Genomic DNA, 26,800 nt, shown 5'->3' on the forward strand with positions numbered 1-26,800 from the left:
CTGTCTGGTAGGCTGCAGGTACAGAAGTGGCTGGCAACATTCTTTGTTTCCTGAAATGCCAGGCAACGTCTTCTGTCTGCACAAATAGGGGAAAACGTGTTCTGTGCCCACCCACGTGGTCAACGCAGAGCACAAGGAATACGGCGTCCGCGTGTGTGTCCCCGTGTCCGCAGGTAAGCCGTCCGTGTGTGCTGTGAGTGCGTGACCTTTCCCGTTGCCAGTGTGAGCAACGGGATTGAAACGATCTCGGTCAGGGGAGGGAGAAGGCGCAGAGAAGAAGAGAAGCGGAAAGGGGATCAGGAGGTGCACGCCGGCGAGGTCCACCCGAGTGGAAGGAGGGGGGATTCCAGGGCGTGGTCAAAAAGAGCGTAGGACTGTGAGGCTCGGAGAAGAAGGAAATGATGGCGAGCGGGAGGTGGAGGACCTGCCAGGCGCCGCCCCGCTCACCCCGGCCCTTCCGGGACTGCTGGGGGCGTGGAGGGACTGGGAGGGGCGGCGGGAGGCGCGAATCCAAATCTTCAAAGGCGCCGAAACCCGCGTCCCGGAGAGCTCGGAGCCAGGCAGGCGAGTAGCTTGCGGCGCAGGGCTGGAGGCGGCGAGGTCCCGGGGCCGGGGAGTGATGAGGCCCTGAGGACAGGCGACCGGGGGTGGAGGGTGGGGGGGGGACGGAACGGGGTGGGGGAGCTTCTGCCCCAGGACCTCAGAGCACGTGCCGGAGGGAGAGCGGGGTGGGGGTGAGCGGCTTCTGGGCGCTTTCCCGGCAGATGGTGGTGTGAGGGGGGCGGCGGGGAAATGGGAGACTGGGGGAGTGCCAGCCGAGGGTCAGGCAGGATCGTGTTGAGGTAGGGATGTTTTTAGCATTAGACTGGCCTGCAACGTGACTGACTGGCCCATGTGACCTGGGGAAGTTGAGCCTTTTGTCGGTCAACTGAACATAAGAAAACACCCACTTTGCCAGGATATTGTGAGGACATGTGTCAAGTCTCCCATCCCCTGTTCCTGGTTCAGAATTGCTGCTATTATTTTAGCGGATGTCTCCTGAATTGGGGCTCTGTCTCTGCTTTCCCACCTGTTGCCAGTTGTGGGATAGAGAGGCCTTTGCAGCTGTTTCTGGCTGTTTCTAACCGCTGGCCTCTTTATCGTACAGAGAACGCTTTGTACACCTCTGCCTTTCCCTCAAGCCTCCTGTACCCAGCAGCCTCTGCCTTATTTTATAGGATCCAGAGAATCGCCCATTGATGGGTTTTGCCCAAGCCTGGAACAGCCAGAACAGCCAGAGAGCTTCCTGAACAGAGGGCCTGCCAAAGGGATTTTCCAAGTGCTGGAACGCCAGGCTTCGCAGCGCCTGTGGTCAGCCCAGGAGACCGCCCTTGGGATTTGAGGATCAGCTCCACCTGGAACCATGCAGGGAGCGAGCCTGCCCCTTCGGATGGCCACTCTGCTGACGGGGCTGCTGGAATGCATCGGCTTTGCGGGTGTCCTCTTCGGCTGGGCATCCCTGGTGTTCATCTTCAAAACAGAACGTTACTTTGAGAGCCTGTGTGAACCGAATGCCACGCTCATGGGCAACGCCACAGGGCCAGCTGGTAAGGGAGCAAGGACGTCTCTGGGAAGTTGAGTCTGGTTCCCAGGTCGGGGAGTGAGAAGGGGTAGGAAGAACTTCCCCCCTCTGCCCTCCCTGCCAGCCTTTCTATGGTGAGAGGAAAGCCTCTCCCACCTTCCGCCGTGGCCTTGGAGGGGGCCTGGGGAGGGAAGTACCAGCCCCCCGACCAGAGGTAATGGGGGGCAGTCACGTGTCACCTCACCTAAGGGAGAACTTTCCACCTGGCAAGCTGTCCAAGGAAGAAGAGGCGGCCCTAGACCTGGCAGGAGGGTGGGGGATGGAGGGGGATCAGCCTGCCCATCCCGGGCTCTTGAGACCTGCACTTCTCTCTTCCAGACCCTAACCCTAACCCTAACCCTAACCCTAACCTGGCAGGAGGGCGGGGGATGGAGGGGATCCTGGCTCTTGAGACCTGCACTTCTCTCTTCCAGACCCTAACCCTAACCCTAACCCTAACCTGGCAGGAGGGCGGGGGATGGAGGGGGGATCCCTGGGCTCTTGAGACCTGCGCTTCTCTCTTCCAGACTGCAGGGCCCAGGACGAACAGTTCTCACTCATCTTCACTGTGGCCTCTTTCATGAACAACTTCATGACGTTCCCCACCGGCTTCATCTTTGACCGTTTCAAGACCACCGTGACCCGCCTCCTAGCCATGTAGGTCCCAAGGGGATCTGAGCAGGGCTGGCCAAGAGGAAGTCTCACAGCTTTGTTGGGAGGGAGACCCAGGCCAGGCAGCTGGGCAGCTTTGTTTTAAGCTGCCCCATGTGTAGACTCTGTCTTGACCTGCCCTCTTCCCACATGCCTACTTCCCCTTTCCTCGCCTCCTTCCTCTGTTCTGTGTATGATGTGTTGCACTGAGCCCAGGCCTACTTCCTGGGAGGGCTGGATGGGGCCAGGATTATGAAATGAGCAAAGCCTAGAGTTGCCACTTTCTTCCTTCCCCTGGAGACCCTTGACCTTGTCAGGTGATACCCAAATGACTCAGGCTTCATCGTTACCCTTGTCACCCCCCCTTCCCACCCTCCCCCCATCACTGCCGAGATTCTTAGGGTCCTGGGTGTCTCCAGTGGTGGGATTTCAGGTTCCCTCGGATGGCAGGGAGGCCATGGGGGTATAGGACTTGCTGGCTCACACAGGGTGCCACTGCAGCTGGCCAGGCTGGGCATCAAGCGGTGGCCTGCTAGGGACTGATAGGACTCAGAGCAGGCGCTGTGGGATGGCATGCGGGAAGTTAGTTGTCAGGGGATTTGGAAGGTGGCTGGCCCAGGAAGTGGCCTGGCAGGAAAGCATGTCCTTTGCTCTGTAAGCCTTTGGGTGCATGATGACTGTCTCTGTCTCTCTTGGATTTTGGTTTCCTGTCTCTTCCTCTTCTTCGCTGTGTCCCCTCCCTCTTCTCCAGCCTTTAGTGCATAAAAACTCAGTCTGAGCATTCCCTTGTGGTGCAGCAGGCTAAGGATCTGGCAGTGTAACTGCGTCAGCTCAGGTCACTGAGGTGGTGTGGTGTGGGTTGGACCCGTGGCTCGGGAACTTGTGCATGCTGTGGGCGCAGCAAAAAAAAAAAGAAAAAAAAAAAAGGCTATGATAAAGGATACAAATGAAGAGCCACATAGGGCCAGGTCAGGAAGGGTCCTAAGCTCAGGAGCTTCGATTGTGCAGAGTTAGGGTGCAGCACCCTCCTGGTCCGTGGCTGTGTTTATCAAGCTGGAAGCTCTCCAATCTCCACACTATTGGGATTTTATAGAGGCTTCCTTATGTAGGCATGATCAATTATTAACTCCATTTCCAGTTCCTCTCCCCTCTCCAGAGAAGTGGGGTGGGAGTGGGCTGAAAATTCCAAGTGTCTAATTATGACCAGTGTTGCTGGTGAGCAGCCCCCATCTGGGACCCATCCAGAGTCACCACATTAGAAGAAAAGATGCTCCTGGTGCTCTTATGGCATAGAAATTGGCAAGGTTTTTAGGAGCCCTGTGTGCGGGACTGGGGACAAGGACTAAGTATATATTTCTTATTATAAATGAGAAAATCATACTTAAGCATTGCTTTTATTACCCCATGCCTTATAAGACCCCCAAACTTCTGCAGCTGCCGGCTACACCACAGTCACAGCAACTTGGGATCCGAGCTGCATCTGCGACCTGTACCATAGCTCATGGCAATGCCAGATCCTTAACCCACTGAGCAATGCCAGGGATTGAACCCACAGCCTCGTGGATACGAGTCGGGTTCGTTACTGCTGAGTCACACTGGGAACTCCAGCACCCCCAATCTTCTAAGAGAAGTTTGCCTCACAAGACCCCCAAACTTCTAAGAGGTCCCTATAACTTTGGCATCGTGGTCCTGAAATCATAGCATCCTAGAACTTTAAGGTTGGGGTTGAAATCAGTCCAATCATCTCTTTTTATAGAAAAGGCTGCTGAGGCTCAGAGAAGGGCAGTACCTTGCCCGAGGTCACACAGCAATGAGGAGTTAGAACTCAGGGTTATAATTTGTAGACCAGGTACTAACTGCTTTCTTCTTAACCTGTTGGAACTCTTAGGTGGAAGGGCATTGGCTCCACGATCCCTGCCCCTCCAGGTTTCTCTCTTCTTAGCAACATTCTCCATCTCCCGTTTTGTGTTTCAGATTTCTCTACACCAGTGCCACACTCATCATAGCTTTCACCTCTGCAGGTGAGTGCTCTTGGGAGGGGCCAGGCTCGGGGGCACCTGGTGGGTAGGACAGGTGCAGAAAGTGATGGGCAGAACACCCTGACCCTTGCAACAATTCAGAGAGCCCCAGACTTTGAGAGCTGGAAAGCATCCTTGAGAGAGTTATTATTGCTGGTCTATAAAAAGTTTAGTCTAGTGAAAAATACAAGGAGTAAGGACATTGGTGACACTGCTTCAGAGAGAATTTATTCAAAAGAATTATGTCCTTCCTCTCGTATGTATTAAACTGTCATTTTTTTAAATTTTTTTTGACTTTTTTCCTTTTCTAGGGCCACGTCCCGAGGCATGTGGAGGTTCCCGGGCTAGGGGTCTAATCGGAGCTGTAGCCGCTGGCCTACACCAGAGCCACAGCAACACGGGATCCAAGCCGAGTCTGCAACCTACACCACAGCTCACAGCAACGCCAGATCCTTAACCCACTGAGCAAGGGCAGGGATCGAACCCACAACCTCATGGTTCCTAGTCAGATTCGTTAACCACTGCACCACGACGGGAACTCCTCAACTGTCCTCTTTCTTTAACATGAAATGAATGATAGTTTTTGAAAATATCCCGACTTAGCAATATAAAAATTGACAGCATGTTGTAGTCATGTTTTTTTTTTTTTATTTTTGGCCGTCCTGTGACATTTGGAGTTCCCAGCCAGGGATCAGATCCGAGCTGCAGTTGAGACTCTTGCTGCACTGCGGCAGCACCCGGTCCTTAAGGATCCTTAACTTGCGATGCCAGGCAGGGAGATCACCTTGTATCCCAGTGCTCCAGAGATGCTGCCAATCCTTTTATGCCACAGCGAGAACTCATGTAGTCACCATTTTTTTTTTTTTCTTTTCAAACTTTACTGGTCTATAAGTGTATAAAATTCCCAAATCTGGGATTCTAGTTTGGTTTATTCCCTACCTCCTCCATTAGGTAGGGGTCAAAACTTAGGTCAGAGAGAGACCCCCTTGCAAAGACTTGCCCAGGTTCATGGAGCAAGTTAGTGGCAAGTGGTCCAGGGCCCCTGGCTGTGCCCTTTGCTAGCCTCTTGGTTATAAAGGCCAAGAGATGCCTTCCATTATCCCTCCCTGGAATCAGATCACGACTCAGTTTGGCAGTTAGGAAGTAAAAGTACCTAATTTTCCTGTGTGTCTTCTTTGTGCTAAAGCTGGTTATCTCCATTTGTGCTCAGTGAACAGAGGCTGACTGAGGGTCTTTGTTCAAGCAGAACTTGTGAGATAGCCTGGTGCCTTGGGCCAGTGCTTGCAAACCACCGTCCTCATCAAACCAGCTTCTTTTTACTTAATAGGCTAAGCAAGATTTTCAAGCGGCTGAATGTGGAGGTGATGGCTGGGAATGTTTGACTCACATTCATGAATCATTGGAGCACTAATTTTCCCTTCCCGCATAAATAAAACAGGGCTTTTTGGTTTTGGAAAACGTGTTGAGACCACAGTGGTGCTATTGTCAAAAGAATCTCAACCAACCTTTAGTACATGCAGGGAGGTGCCTTTTACAGAGACAGAAATTGAATGGTAACGAGCGTGGAGACTCTTGGAGTTCCCATCATGGCACAATGGAAACAAATCCAACTAGGAACCATGAAGTTGTGGGTTCGATCCCTGGTCTTGCTCAGTGGGTTGAGGATCCAGCATTGCCGTGAGCTGTGGTGTAGGTCGCAGACGCTGCTTGGATCCTGTGTTGCTGTGGCTGTGGCGGAGGCCAGCAGCTATAGCTCCAATCAGACCCCTAGCCTGGGAACCTCCATATGCCAGGGTTGTAGCCCTAAAAAGCAAAAAAATAATAGCAATAATGTGGAGACTCTAAAATGTGAAAGTTTACTGTGCTTCTCGAGGTACAGGACAGTAATTACTAGAACAAGAATTTCTTCGGAGAATATTTGGAAGTATACACGTGGCTTTATTAACATCAAATCACCTAGTGGAGAAGTTATTCCCTTTTTATTTCTATTTCAGTTCTCTGATTTTGTGCCCCAAAGTCTTGATGTGGGGCTGGGATATTTTAACACTGTGGCAAGAGTGGGTTTGGGGATTTGACCGGTAACTGCATCTAGATACCATTTAATGACACTGTGTTCATCGTATTTATTTTTACAGTTACTTCTTATTCACAACAAGCAACAGAAGTTGCTTTTCATTTATGCTAGTGCTATAAAGTTCCCTTTAAAAATGATAGATTTCTTTTGGGTAAAAGTGAGTCAACTTAGAAATATTTTGGCAAAGGGCTAAGTTATGAAGGGCTCCCCCAGCCCTTGACACTTGAGTTGTTTTTAGTTTTTCAGCTCTTACGCAACACTTTCCAGACCCTTTGGAATGCTTTTTTTTTTTTTTCTGTCCTTTTAGGGCCGCACCCATGGCATATGGAAGTTCTCAGGCAACGGGTTGAATTGGAGCTGCAGCTGCTGGCCTGCAAGCAACACAGCCCTAGCAACAGGGGATCTGAGCCACATCTGTGACCTACGCTACAGCTCACAGCAACACCCGATCCTTAACCCACTGAGCGAAGCCATGGATCGAACCCACGTCCCTCATGGATACCAATTGGGTTTGTTACTGCTGAGCCACAACAGGAACTCCTGGAATGATTTTTGCATGTCAGTCTTTTCTAGAGCAGGAAGTATCCTTTTTTCATCCTGCTTTTCCAGTGCCACAAAGGAGATACTCAAAGTCTAATGAACAAAGGAAACGAACGATGGTCCACTGCCGTTTTCTCACTCAGATCTCACAGCATCTAGTGAAGCAGGAAGAGTAGGATGCTTATTCCCATTTATCAGATGGATGACTGAGTCACAGATTCAGAATCCAGCTCAGTGCAGTGAGTTATAGGCTGGGCTTGGGGGCTGAATCCAGCCCTCTGTCCCCCACGGTGTCAAAGATAAATGGAGGGACTGTTTGTGGTTTGGTGAGGGAAGGGGGTGGTGGCTTGGCTGGAGTCCTGCCTCTCTCTGTCAACCTCCAGACCAAGGATCATCTTTGGTGGGAAAGAGGGTGACTCCGCAGGGGCTTGTGAGGGACCAGTACCCTAAGATCCTTGAAGGATGATGGGAGGCTGCCAGGAACAGGGGCCCAGGATTGTGGGGGAATTGAAGCAGGTGGGGGCCAGAGTTTGGGGCTCCATGTTTGGGCTGCACCGTGTACCACCCCACCTCTGACTTTGATTGTTCCAGACTCAGCCATGCTGCTCTTCCTGGCCATGCCCATGCTCACCGTTGGAGGAATCCTGTTTCTCATCACCAACCTGCAGGTGTGAGCAGGAGGCTGGGGGTGGGGGGTGAGGGGAAGGAGAAGCACTTTTCAGCATTGGTTGCTTCAAATGGGATTGGCCCAAGCCAGGGTGGTGGCTTCTGGGTTGGAGGGTGGGTCTGGGTATGAGGGCCTGGGTACATGGGGAGATGCTTATTTCACGAATAAGTACATGATCTGGTCGTGTGTTCTCCAGGTTGGGAACCTCTTTGGCAGACACCGCTCCACCATCATCACCCTCTATAACGGAGCCTTCGACTCTTCCTCAGCTGTCTTCCTTATCATTAAGGTGAAAAATAGCAATAGCCAACATTTATGGAACACTTATATGTATAGGCCAGACGCTTGTCTTGTGAACTTTGTGTGATTTCTCTCCATCCATCCTCCTGTAGTAAACATGACTTTAACCTTAACCCAGGCCTGTCCAGTTCTAGAGGCTAAACTTGTAATGATTAAGCTCCTTTATATTGACCTTGGAGTTTGGGGCAGAGGCTAAGGGAAGACACAGCTATGATGTGCTTGGGGCTGGTGGGCAGAGGCTGGGAGTCTTTGGAGTGGGGTAGTATGCACCCGTGAGCTTCTGGTTTGGACAAGGGAGTAGGAGGTGGCCGGGGGTGACAATAGGGGCAGACACAGAGTCCACTCCAGCTCTCCTAAAGGGGATTGGGGTGATGGGCTGTTGCCAGTGCTAAGAGTGGCCCACGCAATGGGCATTCCACCCTCATTGCTAACAGTTTCATCTGGGCAGTGATGTGCTCAGTCGAGGGGATGAATCCTGCTTGATGGGTAGAGGTGGTCATCGTGGGCAGTCCTTCTTAATGAGATACTGGAAGACTTCAGGGGACATTGCCTTTCCCTGATGGAAGGTGAGAGCAGAGCAAAAGGAAAGCCTTCCTCCTTGATCCTTCTTCCCACCCTTCCTCTTTGAATGTTGTGGTGGGAGGGTGTGATACTGGGGTTGTGGCAGCCATTCTGTGATCATGCGGCAACAAGCTGGAGAACAAAAGCCAGCACTCTAAGGATAACTGAGCAAAAGGAGTGGAACATTATGGGTCCTTGGTGCCCCTAGATGTCCAGCCTGTGACTTCCCTCCGGGCTTTGTGCTGGGCCAGAGGCAGCTGGCACAGTCTGTGGCCCTGGGGGAAGAGAAGAGGCTCTCTGGGAGTCACTACCCAGATATGAGACTAGCTTAGTCCCACAAGCACCTTGGCTTGGAGAGTCACCCAGTGGTTAGACCCTGGGGCACTTAGTCAAGCCTTTGTACCCTTGATGCAAGAGCTGTTTTTCATGCTCTCCCCTCTCCCCCAGAAATGTCTTCCTTTATCTCTCAGAGTTGAGAGGAGAGTGAGGACCAGAGCAGGAGTAGGAGTTCTTAGTTGTTGTTGTTTTTTTTTTAATTTTATCTTTTTAGGGCCACACCTGCAGCGAATGTTCAGTGGCATTAAGCTTTCGTTTTGTAGCCATTATCACATCCATCTCCAGAACTTTTCTCAAACCTGTAAAGCTGAAGCTCTGTGCCCATTAAAAGATAACTCCCCAGTCCTCCACCCCCACCCCCCGCCTCCTCCAGACCCTGGCACCCACCCATTTTACTTTCTATTTCTGTGAATCCGGCTACTGCAGGTCCCTCATGTAAGTGGGATCATATAGCATTTGTCTTTCTGTGACCAGGTTGTTTCATTTAGTATAATGTCCTCAAAGTTCATTGATGTTGGAGCAGGTGTCGGAATTTCTTTTTTTTTCTTTCTTTCTTTTTTTTTAAGGATGCCCCTATGGCATATGGAAGTTCTTGGGCCAGGGGTCAAACAGGAGCTGCAGTGTGGCCTACTCCACAGCCATGGCAACGCCTGATCCTTAACCCACTGAGCGTGGTCAGGGATGGAACCCAGATCCTTACAGAGATAACATTGGGTTCTTAACCCTCTGAGCCATAACAGGAACTCCCAGAATATTTTTCCTTTTTTTTTTTTTTTTTTTTTTTTTTTGTCTTTTTGCTATTTCTTGGGCCGCTCTCGCAGCATATGGAGGTTCCCAGGCTAGGGGTCTAATTGGAGCTGTAGCCACCGGCCTACACCACAGCCACAGCAACGCGGGATCCGAGCCGAGTCTGCGACCTACACCACAGCTCACGGCTTTTTTTCTCTTTTTATGGCTTCATCTGTGACACATGGAAGTTTCCAGCCTAGGGGTTGGATTGGAGCTGTACATGCCGGTCTACACCACAGCCACAGCAATACCCAGATCTGAGCCACATCAGTGACCTATGCCGAAGATTGCGGCAACACTGCATCCTTAACCCACTGAGTGAGGCCAGGGATTGAACCCGCATCCTCATGGATACTAGTTGAGTTCTTAACCTGCTGAGCCACAATGGGAACTCCAGAATTTCTTTCTTTTTTAAGGCTGAATGATGTCCCATTGTATGTAGGTACCACATTTCCTTGGTCCATTCATCTATGGATGGATACATGGTCTGCTTCCAATTTTGGTTTTTTTTTTTTTAATAGAGATCAATTTTTTTTCATTTTTTATTTTTCATTTTAAGTGAGAATTGAAACGATTTTTAATTTTTATTTATTTACTTATTTATTTTGCTTTTTAGGGCCACACCTGTGGCATATGGAGGCTTCCAGGCTAGGGGTCCAATCAGAGCTACAGTGGCCGGCCTACACCACAGCTACTGCAATGCAGGATCTGAGCCGCGTCTGTGACCTACACCACAGCTCATGGCAATGCTGGATCCTTAACCCACTGAGCAAGGCCAGGGATCAATTCTCAACCTCATGGTTCCTAGTCGGATTCGTTTCCACTGCGCCACGACAGGCACTCCATGCTTCTACCTTTTGGATGTTGTGAATGATGCTGCCACCAACGTGGCTGTTACACTGACCTCTTCTCTCCTTTCTCTGCAGCTCCTTTATGAATGGGGCGTTGACCTCAGGTCCTCCTTCATCTTCATCTCGGTCTGCAGTGCCTGGCATGTTGGGCGTACTTTCCTCCTGATGCCCCGGGGTCACATCCCCTACCCACTGCCCCCCAACTACAGCTATGGGTAAGGCCTGTGGACCGGTGATGGTGTGGCCAGAGCCCCTCATCTGAGCTGGAGTAGGAAGCTGGGGATGGAACAGTCATGGTTTTCGTAGGGCTGGAAAAACCTGTCTCAGGAGAGGAGGACCAGACGAGGGGTGTATCAGTTAGCAATTGCTGTGTAACAAATCACCCCAAAATTCCATGGCTTAAAACATCAAGCATTTATTATTTACAGGAACACCAGAATCTCTTTCTTTTTTTAGGCTGAATAATGTTCCATTGTATGTAGGTACCACATTTCCTTGGACTCTTCATGTACGGTTGGATACTTGGTCTGCTTCCACCTTTTGGATATTGTGAATAATGCTGCCATCAGTGTGGCTGTTACACTGACTTTATCCTTCCTTTCTCTTCATCTCCTTGTGAGCTTTCTGAACCTACAGATCTGTGGGTAGCTGGCTCGTTCTATTGACTGGGGACCTACTTGGATGATCTTGACTGGGCTTCTTGTGCCTCTGGTCATCTGGTGGGCTAGGTGGGGGCTGGCTGGTCTAGGATGGCCTCACTCACAGGGGATTTGTCTGGTCCTCTGGAGTGGCAGGGGTATCTGGGTCACGTGGTTCTCATCCTCCAGTAGGCTAGCTCGGGCGGCTTCACCTGGTGATGCCAGGATTCTAAGAGAATGCAGAAATGCACAAGGATTCTTCAGGTTTAGTCTTCTCTTCTCTTTTTTTTCTTTTGGCTGCCCCATGGCATATGGAGTTCCCAGGCCGGGGATCAGATCTGAACTGCAGTTGCGACCTAGACTGCAGCTGTGGCCATGCTGGATCCTTAACCCACTGTGCCGGGCCATGGATCAAACCTGTGTCCCAGCACTCCCAAGAAGCCTCCAATCCTGTTGTGCCACAGCGGGAACTCCAGCACAACACTTCTGCTGGATTATCTTGGCTGAAGCAGCTCACGAGGCCAGCCCAGATTCAGAGGGTGGGGAAATAGAGCCGCAGGGTTCTGTTGCAAAGGGTAGAACACAGAGGAGGTGAAGAAATGGGACTATTTTTGCAGCTAGTCATCACAAGCAGTAGAGGTCGGGCCTTTGTTTGCCACTCACTCAAAATTTGCCAGCCCTGTGTGCTGATTCATTTCACAGTAATCCTCAGACACATGTCCTTATTTCCATTTTCCAAGTGAGAAAAATGAGGCTCAGAAGAGTTAGATCAGGAGTTCCCTGATGGCTCAGTGGGTTAAGGATACGGCGTTGTCACTGCTCTGGCGCAGGTTTGATCCCTGGCTCAGGAACTTCTGCATTCCTTTGGTGCAGCCACAAAAGGAGTTCCCAGTATGGCTCAGTGGGTTAAGGACCCAGTGTTGTCTCTCTGAGGATGTGGGTTCGATCCCTGGCCTTGTTCAGTGGGTTAGGTATCTGGAGGTGTTGCGAACTGTGGTGTAGCTCGCAGATGTGGCTGGGATCCCACGTTGCTGTGGCTGTGGTATATACCAGCAGCTGCAACCCTGATTTGACCCCTAGCCTGGGAACTAAAAAGAAAAAGACAAAAAAAGAAAAAAAAAAAAAAAGGAGAAGAGTTGGGTCTGAGCCATGTTGTCGCAGCCAGAAAGAGGCAGAGCTGGGATTTGAACCCAGGCCTGCCATATTCTTCCACACTTCAGCGGTTCTGCCTATTAGAATTGCTAGGATTACTTGGAAATCTTTTTTTTTTTGTCTTTTTGCCATTTTCTTGGGTCAATCCTGCGGCATATGGAGGTTCCCAGGCTAGGGGTCGAATCGGAGCTGTAGCCGCTGGTCTATGCCAGAGCCACAGCAACGTGGGATCCGAGCCGCATCTGCAACTCACACCACAGCTCACGGCAACACCGGATCCTTAACCCACTGAGCAAGGGCAGGGATCGAACCCTCAACCTCATGGTTCCTAGTCGGATTCGTTAACCACTGTGCCACTACGGGAACTCCGGAAATCTTTTTAAAAATAAATATGGGAGCCTCTTTCCCACACCCAGATATTCTTTTTTTTTTCAGGACCAAACTCACGGCACATGGAGGTTCCCAGGCTAGGGGTCTGATTGGAGCTACAGCTGCAGGCCTGCACCACAGCCACAGCAATGCCAGATAGATCCAAGCCGCGTCTGCGACCTACACCACAGCTCACAGAAACACCGGATCCTAACCCACTGAGCGGGGCCAGGGATTGAACCCACAACCTCGTGGTTACTAGTCGGATTCGTTTCCCCTGAGCCACAACGGGAACTCCACACCCAGATATTCTTGATTCAAGGGGTCTGTACTGATACCAGGTGCTGGGGTTGTGCAAAGGTGACTGCTGCTTACAGTGAAATGTACTGTTCCCCCAGGACTGAATGCCAGGCCCAGCTCATGGCCCTTGGGTTCGGCTGACATGGCTTCTGTTTCCACAGCCTCTGCTCTAGAGATGGCCCCAGAGAGGAAGGGAAGACAGCAACTGAGTCCCAAAAGCTGGAGCCCCAGTCCAAGGCGTCCCTTTCACCAAAGGAAGGTGAGCCCTGCTGCTTAGTCTGTTTCCCCTCCAGAACCTGTGGCTGACCTGGTCCCTCATCTCCAGAACTTTCCCAGGACTCAAAATCAGGAAAGGCCAGGTAGAGAAGGAACTTGGAGGATCTTCTCAACCCCCTCAGTTTATAAGGGGTCCAAAGAGGGGCAACGGGTTTGCCTCGCGTCTCCTCTTTGTCCCCCTTTTCTTTCTCATTACACGCCTTTCCCCCAGCGTCAGTCTTCCATCATTTTGTCTTTCCTCTCTCCCCCTCCTTGGCCCTAAGTCTGGTTTATTTGTTCCCATTTCTGCAGGTCCCCTGCATCTGTCCTCTCATTGTCCCATCTCCATCGCTGCCTCCTTTCTCTCCTCTGTCTGTTTTGGGTCTTTGGTTATAAACAGCACAAACCACTGCTGGCTAAGGTAGAAAGAATAAGATTCTGGGAAGCTGACAAAATTGAGAGAAAAATGAACGTGCCAGCCTCCATCCAGGAGGAGTAGAACCAGGCTACCTCTGGGGGGGCCCGGTCTAAAGTCACAGCCAGTCTGTGTCTCCAGGAGAACCATCAAATTGGTCAGCCTGGGGTGAGGAACAGAATACTTTTTTTGTGTGTGTCTTTTTAGGGCCACACCTGTGGTGTATGGAAGTTTCCAGGCTAGGGGTCCAATTGGAGCTGTAGCTGTTGTCCTACGCCACAGCCACGGCAACGCCAAAGCCGAGCTGGGTCTGTGACCTACAAGACAGCTCATGGCAACGCCAGATCCTTAACCCACTGAGTGAGGCCAGGGATTGAACCTGTGTCTTCATGGATACTAGTCGGGTTTGTTACCACTGAGCCACCACAGGAACTCCATGGAATAGAATACTTAATTCACAGTCCCATCTGGACCATGAGGACGGGGCAGGGAAAGAGCCTCAGGATCCTGGTACCTAAAGTAAGGGAGGGGAGGAGTTCCCTGGTAGCTCAGCAGGTTAAGGACCTGGTGTTGTCGCTGCTGTGACTCGGGTTCAATCCCTGGCCCAGGACTTTCTGTATGCCTTGGGTGTAGCAAAAAAAAAGAAAAGAAAGAAGGAAAGGGAGGGGATGTAGAGCAGCTGAAATAATATTAGTTCTGCCATGAACCCTCATTTCATCTCTCATTTTCTCCTCTGCTTTGTCCTTTCTCTTCTTTCTTTGTCCTTTCTCCTGACTGAGAAAGGTCGGAGAATTGTTAGTACTAGAAGTGGCACTGAGTCCGAGCTGTGACAGATCAGATTTCAGCAGGCAAAGAACATGGGGTGGGGGGTCATTCAAGGGCAAAGGGCCAGGGTGATGCACTAGAGGCAGGGCCATGCCCGTTGGAGGGCATGCCGGGTGAGTTTGGCGAGATGAGAAGAGCAGGTGACTTGGACCTCAGGCTGTCTCATTAAGACCTCTCCACTCTTGCCCAGCCCATTGCCCCTCCCCCCCAATTTAATTATAATTGCTCGTCTCTCCCTCTTGACATCAGAGATCTCAGGACCGGGGCAGCCGCAGGAACCCCGCTCTTTCTGGAGCTGTGTTTTCTCTCGGCGCTATTGTTGGCACCTTGTGTGGCTGTCTGTGATACAGCTGTGGCACTACCTCTTCATCGGCACCTTCAACTCCCTGCTGACCATCTTGGCCCGTGGGGACCAGGCACTTGGTATGTGGTGAGGCTGGGAGGCAGCTCCTCTCTGGGGACTTGGAACCTCGTGTGGTGAGGTGCTAAGCCCAGGAGGGCTGTGTGCTCCGGAGGAAGATCTGAGCAGGGGTGTGGGGAGGAGGGTCAGGCAGGGGAAGGGCAGGTTGGGGCAGTGCTTTCCTGTAAGGCTGTCTTGGAAAGTACCTACCACTCAACCCCTCTCCGCCCTCTGCAGTCAGCACCTACACAAATGCCTTTGCCATCACTCAGTTCTTTGGAGTTCTGTGTGCCCCCTGGAATGGGCTCCTCATGGATCGGCTTAAACAGAAGTACCAGGAGGAAGCAAGAAGGAAAGGTGAGACCAGGAGAGGAGCAATCTTTGTACACTTCCCTGCCCATCGTCTCTTTCTTCTTAATCCCTGTCTACTTGCATTTGTTCATTCATGAATTCGTCATCCATCACCTGGCCATCATCCATCCATCCATCACCCATTCATCCATCCACCAGCCAGCCAGCCAGTCAGCCACTTGTCACTAAGTGCCAAGGTTGTGCCAACCGTTGTTTCAGATTCAATAGTGGATAAGACAGAAATATCCTTGTTCTCGAGCTGTTCTCTGTCTAGAGAATGGGAAACACAAGTCGTCATTTTACAGTCCATGAAGTAAACCTGCAAGGAGCTATGGGAACACAAAGAGGGGCACATAACCTGTTCTGGGTGAGGATGGGAAGGCTTCCTGGAGGAAGTGGCATCTAAGCCGAGACCTAAAGGATGAGTAAGAAGTGGGAAGATGAAGAGGAGGGCTCTGGGTGAGTGGCCCAGGAATATAAGTGGGGTCCAGGTGGTGAAGGGGAGAGTGAAATTCTGAGGAATTGGAGGAATCCCAGAAAGTGGTGCAGGCTGGCCAGGGCACAGAGCAGTGGTAGGAAGGGGGTTGGAGAGATAGACAGAAGGGAAGGGGCAGGCAGTGTCATTCATGCCAAGGAACTTGGACATGATCCTTGGACAAGAATGGAGGAATGGGGGTGCCAAGGTGTTTTATTTACCCTGCAGGGCTCAGCGGTGGGGAGGTAAAAAAAAGTAACATTTCTCCTTTACCTCTGTCATTTCATCTCTCCCAGTCCCCATCTCCCTGAGCTGCTGCTTCTACCCCTGCTGGAATTTTTTTTTTTATACTTAATTTACAATGTTTTGTCAATTTCTGCTGTACAGCAAAGCGACCCAGTTACACATATATGTACATTCTTTTTCTCACATTATCTTCCATCCTGTTCCATCACAAATGATTAGCTATAGTTCCCTGTGCCACACGGTAGGATCTCATCGCTTATCCACTCCAAATGCAATAGTTTGCATCTACCAACCCCTGACTCCCAGTCCATCCCACTCCCTCCCTTCCTTGGAAACCACAAGTCTCCATGTCCCTGAGTTTGTTACTTTTCTATAGATAGGTTCGTTTGTGCCATATATTAATTTCCTGCTAGATATATTTTAAAATAAATCTCAGACATCAAGTCATTTCATCTGTAAATACTTCAGTTTGTAGCTCCAACAAATAAGACCTCTTTTATTGAAACATCACCCTAATATGGGATTTCCTGTTGTGGCGCAGCGGAAGCAATCCAACTAGGAACCATGAAGTTCTGGGTTCGATCCCTGGCCTCGCTCAGTGGGTTAAGGATCCGGCATTGCCCTGAGCAGTGGTGTAGGTCACAGACGCTGGTCGGATCTGGTGTTGCTGTGGCTGCGGTGTAGGCTGGCAGCTACAGCTCTGATTAGACCCTTAGTCTGGGAACCTCCACATGCCACGGGTGCAGTCCTCAAAAAGACAAAAGACAGGAGTTCCCGTCGTGGTGCAGTGGTTAACGAATCCAACTAGGAACCATGAGGTTGCGGGTTCGGTCCCTGCCCTTGCTCAGTGGGTTAATGATCCGGCGTTGCCGTGAGCTGTGGTGTAGGTCGCAGACGCGGCTCAGATCCCGCGTTGCTGTGGCTCTGGCGTAGGCCGGTGGCTGCAGCTCCGATTTGACCTCTAGCCTGGGAACCTCCATATGCCCAAGAAATAGCAAAAAGACAAAAAAAAAACAAAAACAAAAACAAACAAAAAAACATGGTCTCATTTCAAAAAAAAAAAAAAAAGACAAAAGACAAAAAAAAGAAACATTCCCCTCATAGTGTTACCACACCTAAAACCACCCCCAGTAATTTCTTAGTGTCATCTCGCTGTGTAGTCGTTTTCAGATTTCCTTCATTGTCTCCACTCTGTCCTTTTATAATTGGTTTGTTCAAGTGAGGATCTGTACAGGGTCCATGCAATGTATGGATGTGGCTTTTCTGTATTTTTAATTCTCTGACTCTCCCCCCTCCCCCCCTTTTTTCTTTTTGTTGTTTATTTATTGAAGGAACTGAGTTATTTGTCCTGTCAGATTCCCACATTTTGGACTTGGCATCCTTTTCATGTCATTTAAAAATGTTTCTTGGATTAGGTCTTTCCTGTAAGCAGGCAGATTGGAGGCTTGCGGAGACTCGGTTTAATATTTTTTGGCAGGGATAATTCAGAGGTGGAACCGTGGGCTTCCTGTGAGCTCTCATCAGCAGGCCCTTGGTATCGGCTGTCTTGTTCTTACGATGCTAAGATTGATCAATGGGTTCAGACATTGTCAGTCTGATCCACCCATTATAGTTTCCCATCAGCTGTGATGTTAGCAGCTATTGGTGATTGATGCCCAGACCCATTATTTTACTAGGGTTGCAAAAGGGTGATTTTTCTATCTTTCCTTCTGCTTTTAATAGCCAAACTTCCTCTAGAAAGCAACACTTTCCTTATTAACTATTTTGATACTCTGAAATAAATGCATGGTTTTGTCTCTATTTACGAATTTCAGAAAAGTAAGCTGGTACTCATAGTTTCTTTTATTTTTTCTTTCTTTCCTTTCTTTTTTAAATTTTATGGCCGTACCCATGGCATTTAGAAATTCTTGGGCCAGAGATTGAATCTGAGCTGCAGCTACAACCTATGCCACAGCTGCAGCAATGCCGGATCCTTAACCCACTGTACCTCTGCAGCGACCTGAGCAGCCAGATTCTTAACCCACTGTGCCACAGCAGGACCTCCCTTAGTTTCTCTTTTAAAATATATTTCATGTGTTTCAGGAGTTCCCGTTGTGGCTCAATGATAACGGAACCAACTAGTGTCCGTGAAGACGAAGGTTCCATCCCTGTCCCTGCTCCGTGGGTTAAGGATTCAGTGTTGCCCTGAGCTGTGGTGTATGTAGGGTGTAGACACAGCTCAGATCTGGCATGTTGCCATGGCTGTGGTGTAGGCTGGCAGCTGCAGCTCCCATTCAACGTGGGAATTTCTGCAAGCTGCAGGTGCGGCCCTTAAAAACAAACCAAAAAAATATATTTGATGAGTTTCAATCCATTTCTGATTCTTCTCGATGCTCAGATTGTCCCATCTTTGGACACTGGGAACTTTCCCGATCCAGTATCTGTGTCCTTTACAAATAATCTCGTGAATTTTAGAGTGTCTTCCTTTCTGGCACAACATGTCCGGGTCCATTTCCTTGGGTACATTTCCTGACCCAGACCTGAAATGAGCCATTTCTCCAAAGAGTCCTGGGTCCCTTTAAATGGGAAATGGTATTTAAAGATTGCAAGATGCTAGGCTTTCTTGTTTTTCTTTTCTTTTCTTTCCTTTTCTTTTGATTTTTAGGGCTGCACCCGCAGCATATGGAGATCCCAGGCTAGGGGCTGAATTGGAGCTACAGCTTCTGGCCTGCACCACAGCCACAGCAACACAGGATCCTGAGCTGCATCTGTGATCTACACCACAGCTCACGGCAACACCAGATCTTTAACCCGCTGAGCGAGGCCAGGGATCGAACCTGCATCCATCATGGATCCTAGTCACTTTGTTTCTGCTGAGCCTCGATGGGAACTCTGCAAGATGCCAGGCTTTCTAATACTCCTAGGTTGTCATTGCTTTTAGTCCTTAGATGGAGGTAAGATGTACATAACTTTGGGGATAAAAGAATATATTAAAATACTGAAATTTTAATTCAAATTTTACTTTCTTGATTTCCACCTTTGCATCACTTCTGAAAATCATGGTTCCTAAAATATTATATATATATACACTATATTAATATATGTGCTATATATACATACAGTGTATCCTATATACACATGTATGTGTGCATGTGTGAATATATATATATATATATATATAGTGGGGTTTTTTTTAATTTTTGTTTTTTGCTTTTTAGGGCTGCACCTGCAGCATATGGAGGTTCCCAGGCTAGGGGGTCTAATTGGGCTACAGTTGCCGGCCTACACCGCAGCCACAGCCACACAGGGTCCAAGCTGCCTCTGCCACCTACACCACAGCTCATGGCAATGCCGGATCCTTAACCCACTGAGCTAGGCTAGGGATCAAACTCGCAACGTTGTGATTCCTAGTTGGATTCATTTCCGCTGTGCCACAACGGAAACTCCTATAAGTAGTGTTTTAAAAATATATTTTATGTGTAATTACTGTTTCAACAACATTAATACTCTTACTAACAATATGACTGCTCTTGCTCCCTCCTTCCCTCCCCCTGCTTCCTTCCTTCCATTCTCCTGAGAATCCAGCTCAGTCAGATTCCTGTATTTTAAGAGTCACCAACGTGATATAAAGTTTTGTTCATTGTTTTCATCTTGTTGGATTTTTTCTGGGAATTGCTTTGCTTGTTTTCTTCCTGTTATTTTAATTTTATTTGGAAAACGTTTATGTAGCAAACACGGATGTTTTTCCGAAGGCAAAACCGTGAAACAAGATACAGTCAAAGAAGTTTAGTTTCCTTCTGTGTCCTGTCCGCCTTTTTCCTCCTCTTTCCTTAGGTAATATTTGTATTTTTCTTTTGTCCTTAAAGACAGGCTCTGTCTGTAGCTCCAGTTTTCTCTTCTTTGGATAGAAGACAGTCCCGCACACCCCGTCCTGCGGTTTTCTTTCTGTGTAACTGCCTGAGCTTGCACAGCTGGCTTTTCAGGCCTTGGGCCCCTGCCCAGTTCTCTGCTAATGTGGCTGCAGCGTAGTTGATGCCACGTTCCTCTGCCGATGCTGCTGTGGGTCTTTGCAGCCCTTTACCTGGGTTGTCTGGCTGAGGGTTGAGGGGCCTCCACGGTAACCTCTGAGTGACAGATGGTGGCCTACAGTTAGGATGAGCCCATGGGGATGGCGAGGACCGGGGACATTTGAATGATATTCAGGAGGTGCATCATCAGCATTTGTGGATGGACTGGAGTTGGGACATGTGGAGAAGGGGTTTCAGATGACCTCCCTGCGGGCCTGTCAGCAGCCTCTCCTCTTTTCTTTGGACTAGGTTCCCCGGCCTCCGCCTCGGTGGTGGCCTTGTCCTCGGCGGTGCCTTCGCTGGCTCTGACGTCCCTGCTGTGCCTGGGCTTCGCCCTCTGTGCCTCAGTCCCCGTCCTCCCCCTGCAGTACGTCACCTTCATCCTGCAGGTGGTCAGCCGCTCCTTCCTCTACGGGGGCAACGCTGCCTTCCTCACCCTCGCGTAAGTGGGCTTGGTGTGCGTAACCAGACAGGAGGCACCCTTGGGGCAAACGGAGGTGTGCTGGGGGCAAAGGAGCAGGAGGTGAGGACGAGCTGGAGGTGGTCAGAGGAGGCGAAGGGTCTGGGAGCAGCTGTGGAGGAGGAGGAGGCTGGTGGGAGGGACAGGGTGTTCACCTGAGCTTTCGTGTCTCGTCCCCTCTGTTATCTACTGGTAAACTCCTATTCAACCTCCAAGGCCCATTTCTGGTCCATCTCTCCCAGGAAAGAGTAGAAAGAAAGCATCTTTCTTTCTTTCTTTTTTTTTTTTTTTTTTACTATTTCTTTTTTGGCCGCCCTGTGGCATGTGGAATTCCTGGGCTAGGGTTCAGATCCAAGCTTCAGTTGCATCCGATGCTATACTACAAGCAACACCAGATCTTTTAACCCACTGAGCCCCCTGGGGATCGAGCCTGTGTCCTGGTGCTGCAGAGATGCCACTGATCCCTCTGTGCCACAGCAGGAACTCCTCTTTCTTTCTTTGTGCCCTTGGCACTCTGTTCTTGCTTCCTCTGATCATGCATGTATCATTTGGCATGTAGCGATTTATTTGTGTGTCTTCCTCAAAGCCTCCTGGGACACACCTGTGTCTGGGTCCTTGCTGTTTTCCCAGGGTGGAGCCCAGTGCCCTCTCTGTGCTCTGTGGTTTAAAAGCCTAAGCAGAGGGGAAGGAGGGCTGTGTGGGAGGGTGAAGGAAGGTTTAGTCAGGGGAATGGGGGGCGCTGATCAAGGCCCACCAAAGCCAGGTCCCTGCATGAAGGGACCCCAAAGCTCACTGGGACCTCATGTGCTTCTCTCTCCAGGTTCCCTTCCGAGCACTTTGGGAAGCTTTTTGGGCTGGTGATGGCCTTGTCGGCTGTCGTGTCTCTGCTCCAGTTCCCCATCTTCACCCTCAGCAAAGGGCCCCTCAAGAATGACCCATTCTATGTGAGTAATTGTGGGGAGGGGTGACCTCGCCTTAGACCAGCAGGGTCGTGCAGACTGGGGTAACTGTCATCCCCAGGAGGGGCGCCCCCAAACTGGGTGTGGTCCCTGCAGGAGCATTTCTTCTGCACATGGGCACATCCTTGTTCTTCTCAAACTGGGGTCAGTGGGAGTCCCCTGCCTTGTGCTGGGCGTCCCTGACGCCAAAGGGTTCATGTGGCACAGCTTCCCGGAGGGCCATGTTATTCAGAGATTTGGGAAGAAAATAGGTTATGTGTGTGGAAACAGGTAGACATACTCTGGAGGAGAATGCAAAATTATCACATTTCAAATAAAACCTAAGACTTCAAAGATTTCCTGCCTGCGGTGAGCATGGGCCGGCCTTGGCCCTGGCCTTAGGGCTACAACCTGTGTTGGTTTCCACAGTTGGTCCAGATGGTGGGAGCCCCGTACTCTCAGTCCTAGATCCCCACACAAGGGGGTGGGGTGGGGTGGGGTCGAGGGGATGCTCACTGGCCCAGCCCTGGGAGGTGGGCATGAGTCTCCTTTTTTTTGGTCTCTTTAGGGCCACACTCGCGGCATATGGAGGTTCCCAGGCTAGAGGTCGAATCGGAGCTGTAGCCGCTGGCCTACACCACAGCCACAGCAATGCCAGATCCAAGCCAGGTCTGTGATCTACATCACAGCTCATGGCAATGCCGGATCCTTAACCCACTGAGTGACGTCAAGGATCGAACCTGTGTCCTCAGGGATACTAGTCAGATTTGTTTCCACTGAGCCGCAACGGGAACTCTAGTCTCCAGCTTTTTGCAGATTGAAGAGACTGAGGCTTCAAGATTTGGGTTTCGTGTCTTAGGAATTCAGAAGCTGAACTAAAAACCTGAGGAGAATGACTTGTTTGTGATACCAGATAACCCTAAATCATGCGTTCTAGGAGTTTCCTGGTGGCCTGGTAGTTAAGGGATCCAGCATTGTGCAGCAGGTTGCATTCCCCGGCCTGAGAACTTCCATGTGCTACAGGCACAGCCAAAAAAAAAAAAAAAAAAGATGTGTTCTAGCTGGTGCCTCCACCAACTTCCCCTGTGTTCTGAGCAGATCACTGAATGCTCTCTGGGCCTCCTTTTCTTCATCTGTGAAATTGGCATAATATTTCTCCCCACTCTGCTCTATGGGGCAGGAGGAAGGATAACCAGAAGGCCATCCTAAAGGGCACAGTCCGGGCTAAGTGGACAGAGGATAAACCAGGCAGAATTCTGGTCCCTCGGTTGGGGTGGACTTCGCCTCACCTCGTCCTCTCTCTCCAGGTCAATGTGATGCTGGTGCTTCTCACTCTTCTGACGTTCGTCCACCCCTTCCTGGTATACCGGGAGTGCCGGCGGCAAGACAGGCCCCAGGAGGTCGCCTAGTTCAGAAGCTCTCCCTTTTTAGCCCCAAGGATGTGTAGTCTTCCTCCAGCCTTGAGGAGCCTGTATCCAGGAAGACTTCGCTCACCCAGGTTACTTGTATTCAGGAGCCATTTTTCTAACTATCCGCCAAGGCTTTCTACCAGCTCGACAAGAAGCAAAGGCAGGGAGTTCCCTGGTGGCTCAGCAGGTTAAGGATCCGGCATTGCCACTGCTGTGGCGCACATCAGCCCCTGGCCAGGAACTTCCTCATGCTGTGGAAAAATCCAAAAAACAAAAAAGCCATGGCAAGCAGAAGTTCTTGGTTTCAGAATAACAACACAAGGTGGTGGCAGATGCTTGGCCCGAGGCGCGCCGATGTCCTGGGAAGGAGGTGTGTCCCCTGCGTCTCCAGGCCTCTTTGTCCCCAAAGCCTGTACGTGCCTGGGCCCTGTGCTGCCAGTTAAGTCTCCAGTAAAGAGTGAGGTCTTCATGGCCTCAGCTTTGCCACCCGGCCTTCAGCAGAGGCACCCAGCTCTCCCACAGGTAGAGCATGGAGCTGAGCCCGGGGAAGAAGAGGAGCCGGTGGGGTGCAGTGGGGGTCCCTGGGCCCCCAGGGTCCCAGCTCCACCAGAGGCGCTGGATGACCTTGAGCCGACCCGTCTCCTCGCCGAGCATTGGTTTTCCCATCTGTCAAAGGAGAGGGGTTTGGAGTTGTAGCTTCTTTCTGGAGCTCATGTTCTAGGTTTTGAAAACAGTGACAAAGAGGCCACAGGAGGGGCCTTGGAACCAGCTGACCTGCTTGAGGAAGTGTTTTGGCGATGTTTTCCTCTTTAAGAAGGGGGATGATTATTTACTTGGGCTTTATGTAAAAATGTCCTTTGGGGAATAATTTTATAATACATTGAATTATATATTAAATGATTTTATTAGAAAAATAAAGCCTTTCTGCCTAAGGCAACTGCTGCTCTGCCTCTCTAGGTTTGGGGCTGTTGTGTGCTTGCCTGTGTGCCCCTCCCCCGTCTCGTCTCAGCCTGGGGACCCAGACAGGGGTGGGGTGGAGGAGTGGCTGTAGCATCCTGCCGCGTGTGGTAGCTGGACCTGGGGACAGGGTAGGAGCCAAGCCCTCAGACCAGGATCCAGCCCCCCGGTCCCAGGATGTGGCTCTCAACAGTCCCTCCCTGGGTCTCCTCTTTTTCCTCTCTACCCCACCCCCACCGCCACCCTCTGCCCCCTCAGCTGGAAGCACTGGATGGTGTCAGAAAGTCCGGTGTGGGTCTGGGGACAGACCCCTAACCGCTTTGAATCACGTCCTCAACTGCAAAGAGCAGTTCGTCGTGTCCATCCCTGAGGGAAGTTGTGACATTTGGAAGTCATTTCTGCTGTCTAGCACATGGTGGAAGTCAGTGGGGGGGGGACTTTGTTCCTTTATTGGCTCATGACTGGAGAAGAAATTGGTACCTAAGGGGAGAAGGTGAGAGATGGGGGGGCTGTTGGACCAGGTGTCTCGTTTCCTCTGAGCCAGGAGAGGACTGAGGGAGAGGGGCTGGCAGGCAGATTCGTTCATTCAAGAAATGTTTATTGAGCCACGACAATGCATCAGGCACTGTTCTAGGATTCAGAGATGCACAAGGGTCTGAAGCTAGCTCTTCTGTGAGCTGCTGAGGGGTAAGTTCCAGGAGCCTAGGCCTGGGTCTGAAGACAGATGCTGGAGCACTAATGGTTATCTTTTTTTTTTTATTTTTAGGGCTGTACCACAGCATATGGAGGTTCCCAGGCTAGGGGTCAAATCAGAGCTACAGCTCCCAGCCTAGGCCACAGCCACAGCAATATCAGATCTGAGCTGTGTCTGCGACCTATACCACAGCTCATGGCAACGCTGGATCCTTAACCCACTGAACAAGACCAGGGATTGAACCCGCAACCTCGTGGTTACGAGTTGGATTCGTTTCCACTGTGGGAACTCCACTAATGATTATCTTGCTTAAAAGCTTTCAGTGGCTCCCTGTTGTTCATACGACAGAACCTAGATTCCACCCCAGCAGTCCAGGCTGTGAGCCAGGGGATCCCACCCTCTCCCCCACCCTCTTCACCTCCCACCTCTGAGGACACAGAGTTCATCCCTGTGGACCCACGTTTCTTATCTGGCATCCGGGAGCACACCGATTCCTCTGCACTGGGCCCCCCACCCTCACCCGCCACCATCTCTGCAGGGAAATGTGCCTGGTCCTCTGGGCTCATCTCTGACAACCTTTCACTGGGCTCTCCAGCAGCTGAGTTCCTGGGCCTTGGTCACCCTGGCACCTGTGTCCTCTCATGACCACCTCCTCACTTGGACAGTCAGCTCCAAGAGGAAGCATCTGGGTCTCACCCGGCCCAGGGACCAGTGCTTGCTTGGATCCTGGCTCGGATCCTGCCTTGCTGTCGCTGTGGTGTAGGCTGGCAGCTGTAGCTCCGTTTAGACCCCTAGCCTGGCAACTTCCACATGCCTCAGGCGTGGCCCTGAAAAGAAACAAAGGAAAAAAATAGTTGTTGCAAAACAGATCAGAAAATAAAGAACTACATGAAAAACAAATATTACTGTTCATTGCAGCACTCAGAAATACCTGAAGTTAGGAGTTCCCTGGTGGTGCAGCAGGTTATGGATCCTGTGTTATCACTGCAGCGGCTTGGGATGCTGCTGTGGTGCAGCTTTGATCCCTGGTCTGGGAACTTCCATATGCTGCAGGCACTGCCAAAAAAAGGGAAGAAATACCTGAGGTTAACATTGGCACGTGTCTTCATAGCGGTACGACTGCGTATGATGTTGGAAACCATCTCAGAAGCTTCTCTTTCTTTCATCAAAGAGCTGTCAAAAGCCTGACTGTAAACAGCTGCTTATAACCCCGTCTCAAGGCTCTGTCACCCTTCACCCCTCCACTCCATCCTGGGTCTCCCCTCATACACACATCTTGGGACTTTGTGGCCCCACTCCCTTTCTGTCCCTTCTCTGCTGCCTGAGCAGAGGGTCCCAGATGAAGCATGAGAGCAGCCGAAGGCAGCAGAACTGAGTGTGCAAATAAAATGGAGCTAAAAGAGCCACCTTGGAAGTTTCTGGGGGACATTGCCACTTCCATGAACCATCTTCCTTTAACCCAGTGCTAACTGTTCTTTAGTCTGAGGTGTTGGCTTCTCGGGGGCTGTTGACCCTCTTCCCCAGATTCAAAGCGTGGGTCCTAGCGGCTATGTCCTGGAGCTTCTCTTCTGCCAGCTCCTCGGGGGTAGATGCTTCCCAGATGCATTGGGGATGACTTCCCAAAGCAGCGAGTCCATCCTTTAATACTTTGCGGAAAGAACCCTTCCATCCAGCCTCCAAGGCACAGGCTCCAGGCCAGGTTCCCATCCTTTGCTGGCGATGAGGAATTTGCAGATGGGCCTGTCTGACCGCTCCTGGGCCCGCTGGGGCCTGCATGGCTGCCCACAGTGGTGCTGACTCACCGGCAGGGTGATTAGACCCAGGCCCTCGCTCAGGCCCCTCAGCGTCCCATTTCCTGAGTTCAGTGTTAGCTCCCAGGCCGGAAGGTGGACTCAAGCAGTGGGTGCCTGGTAAAGGCTCCGGGCTTTGAGACCCTGACCAGCTGTGTGAAGCAACCCTTAATCACTCAGAGCCTCCGTGCGCCCCCCCGCCCCGCCCCCGCCCCTGCCCCCGCTAGGGGATGTTAAATACCGTGGAGGCTGGTTCGGAAGACTGGAGAGAACTTTTCAGGAATAAAAGGTAGAGGCAGCTTGGGCTCAGCAGTTGGACTATCCAAGACCAACTTGCAGCTCCTTCCCCAACGATGCTGGAATTTAGATTCATGGTGCCTCTGTTTCCTCATCTGGAAAGTGGGGATAACGATATAACTATATCACAGAATGGTAAGGATTCAGAGAAGGAATGAGAGTTCCCGTTGTGGCACAGTGGAAATGAATCCGACTAGGAACCATGAGGTTTCGGGTTCGATCCCTGGCCTCACTCAGTGGGTCTTGGATACAGCATTGCTGTGAGCTGTGGTGTAGGTCACAGATGCGGCTCGGATCTGGTGTTGCTGTGGCTCTGGCATAGGCCGGCAGCTGTAGCTCCCATTCAACCCCTAGCCTGGGAACCTCCATATGCCACGGGGGCGGCCCTGAAAAGAC

At 50.8% G+C, this 26,800-nt stretch overlaps 1 protein-coding gene across 2 annotated transcripts; it reads left to right on the forward strand.

The window, feature by feature from the left end:
* Positions 1–23,606, forward strand: SLC43A3 (solute carrier family 43 member 3). Of its 2 annotated transcripts, none has more exons than XM_021083039.1 (13): positions 1–173; positions 1,218–1,586; positions 2,128–2,257; positions 4,226–4,272; positions 7,475–7,551; positions 7,747–7,839; positions 10,463–10,602; positions 13,008–13,105; positions 14,591–14,764; positions 14,979–15,098; positions 20,109–20,301; positions 21,140–21,263; positions 22,565–23,606. In XM_021083039.1, exons 2-13 carry the CDS (start codon positions 1,403–1,405, stop codon positions 22,664–22,666), a joined length of 1,482 nt encoding a protein of 493 aa, XP_020938698.1. In that variant the 5' UTR covers positions 1–173; positions 1,218–1,402; the 3' UTR covers positions 22,667–23,606. The 2 variants fall into 2 exon arrangements, with proteins under 2 accessions (XP_020938698.1, XP_020938697.1); XM_021083038.1 differs by lacking the exon at positions 1–173 and adding an exon at positions 402–564 and having other exon boundaries at positions 22,565–23,603.

This window comes from Sus scrofa, chromosome 2 (genome assembly GCF_000003025.6).
Source record: "Sus scrofa isolate TJ Tabasco breed Duroc chromosome 2, Sscrofa11.1, whole genome shotgun sequence".
In the NCBI taxonomy this organism is placed as follows: domain Eukaryota; kingdom Metazoa; phylum Chordata; class Mammalia; order Artiodactyla; family Suidae; genus Sus; species Sus scrofa.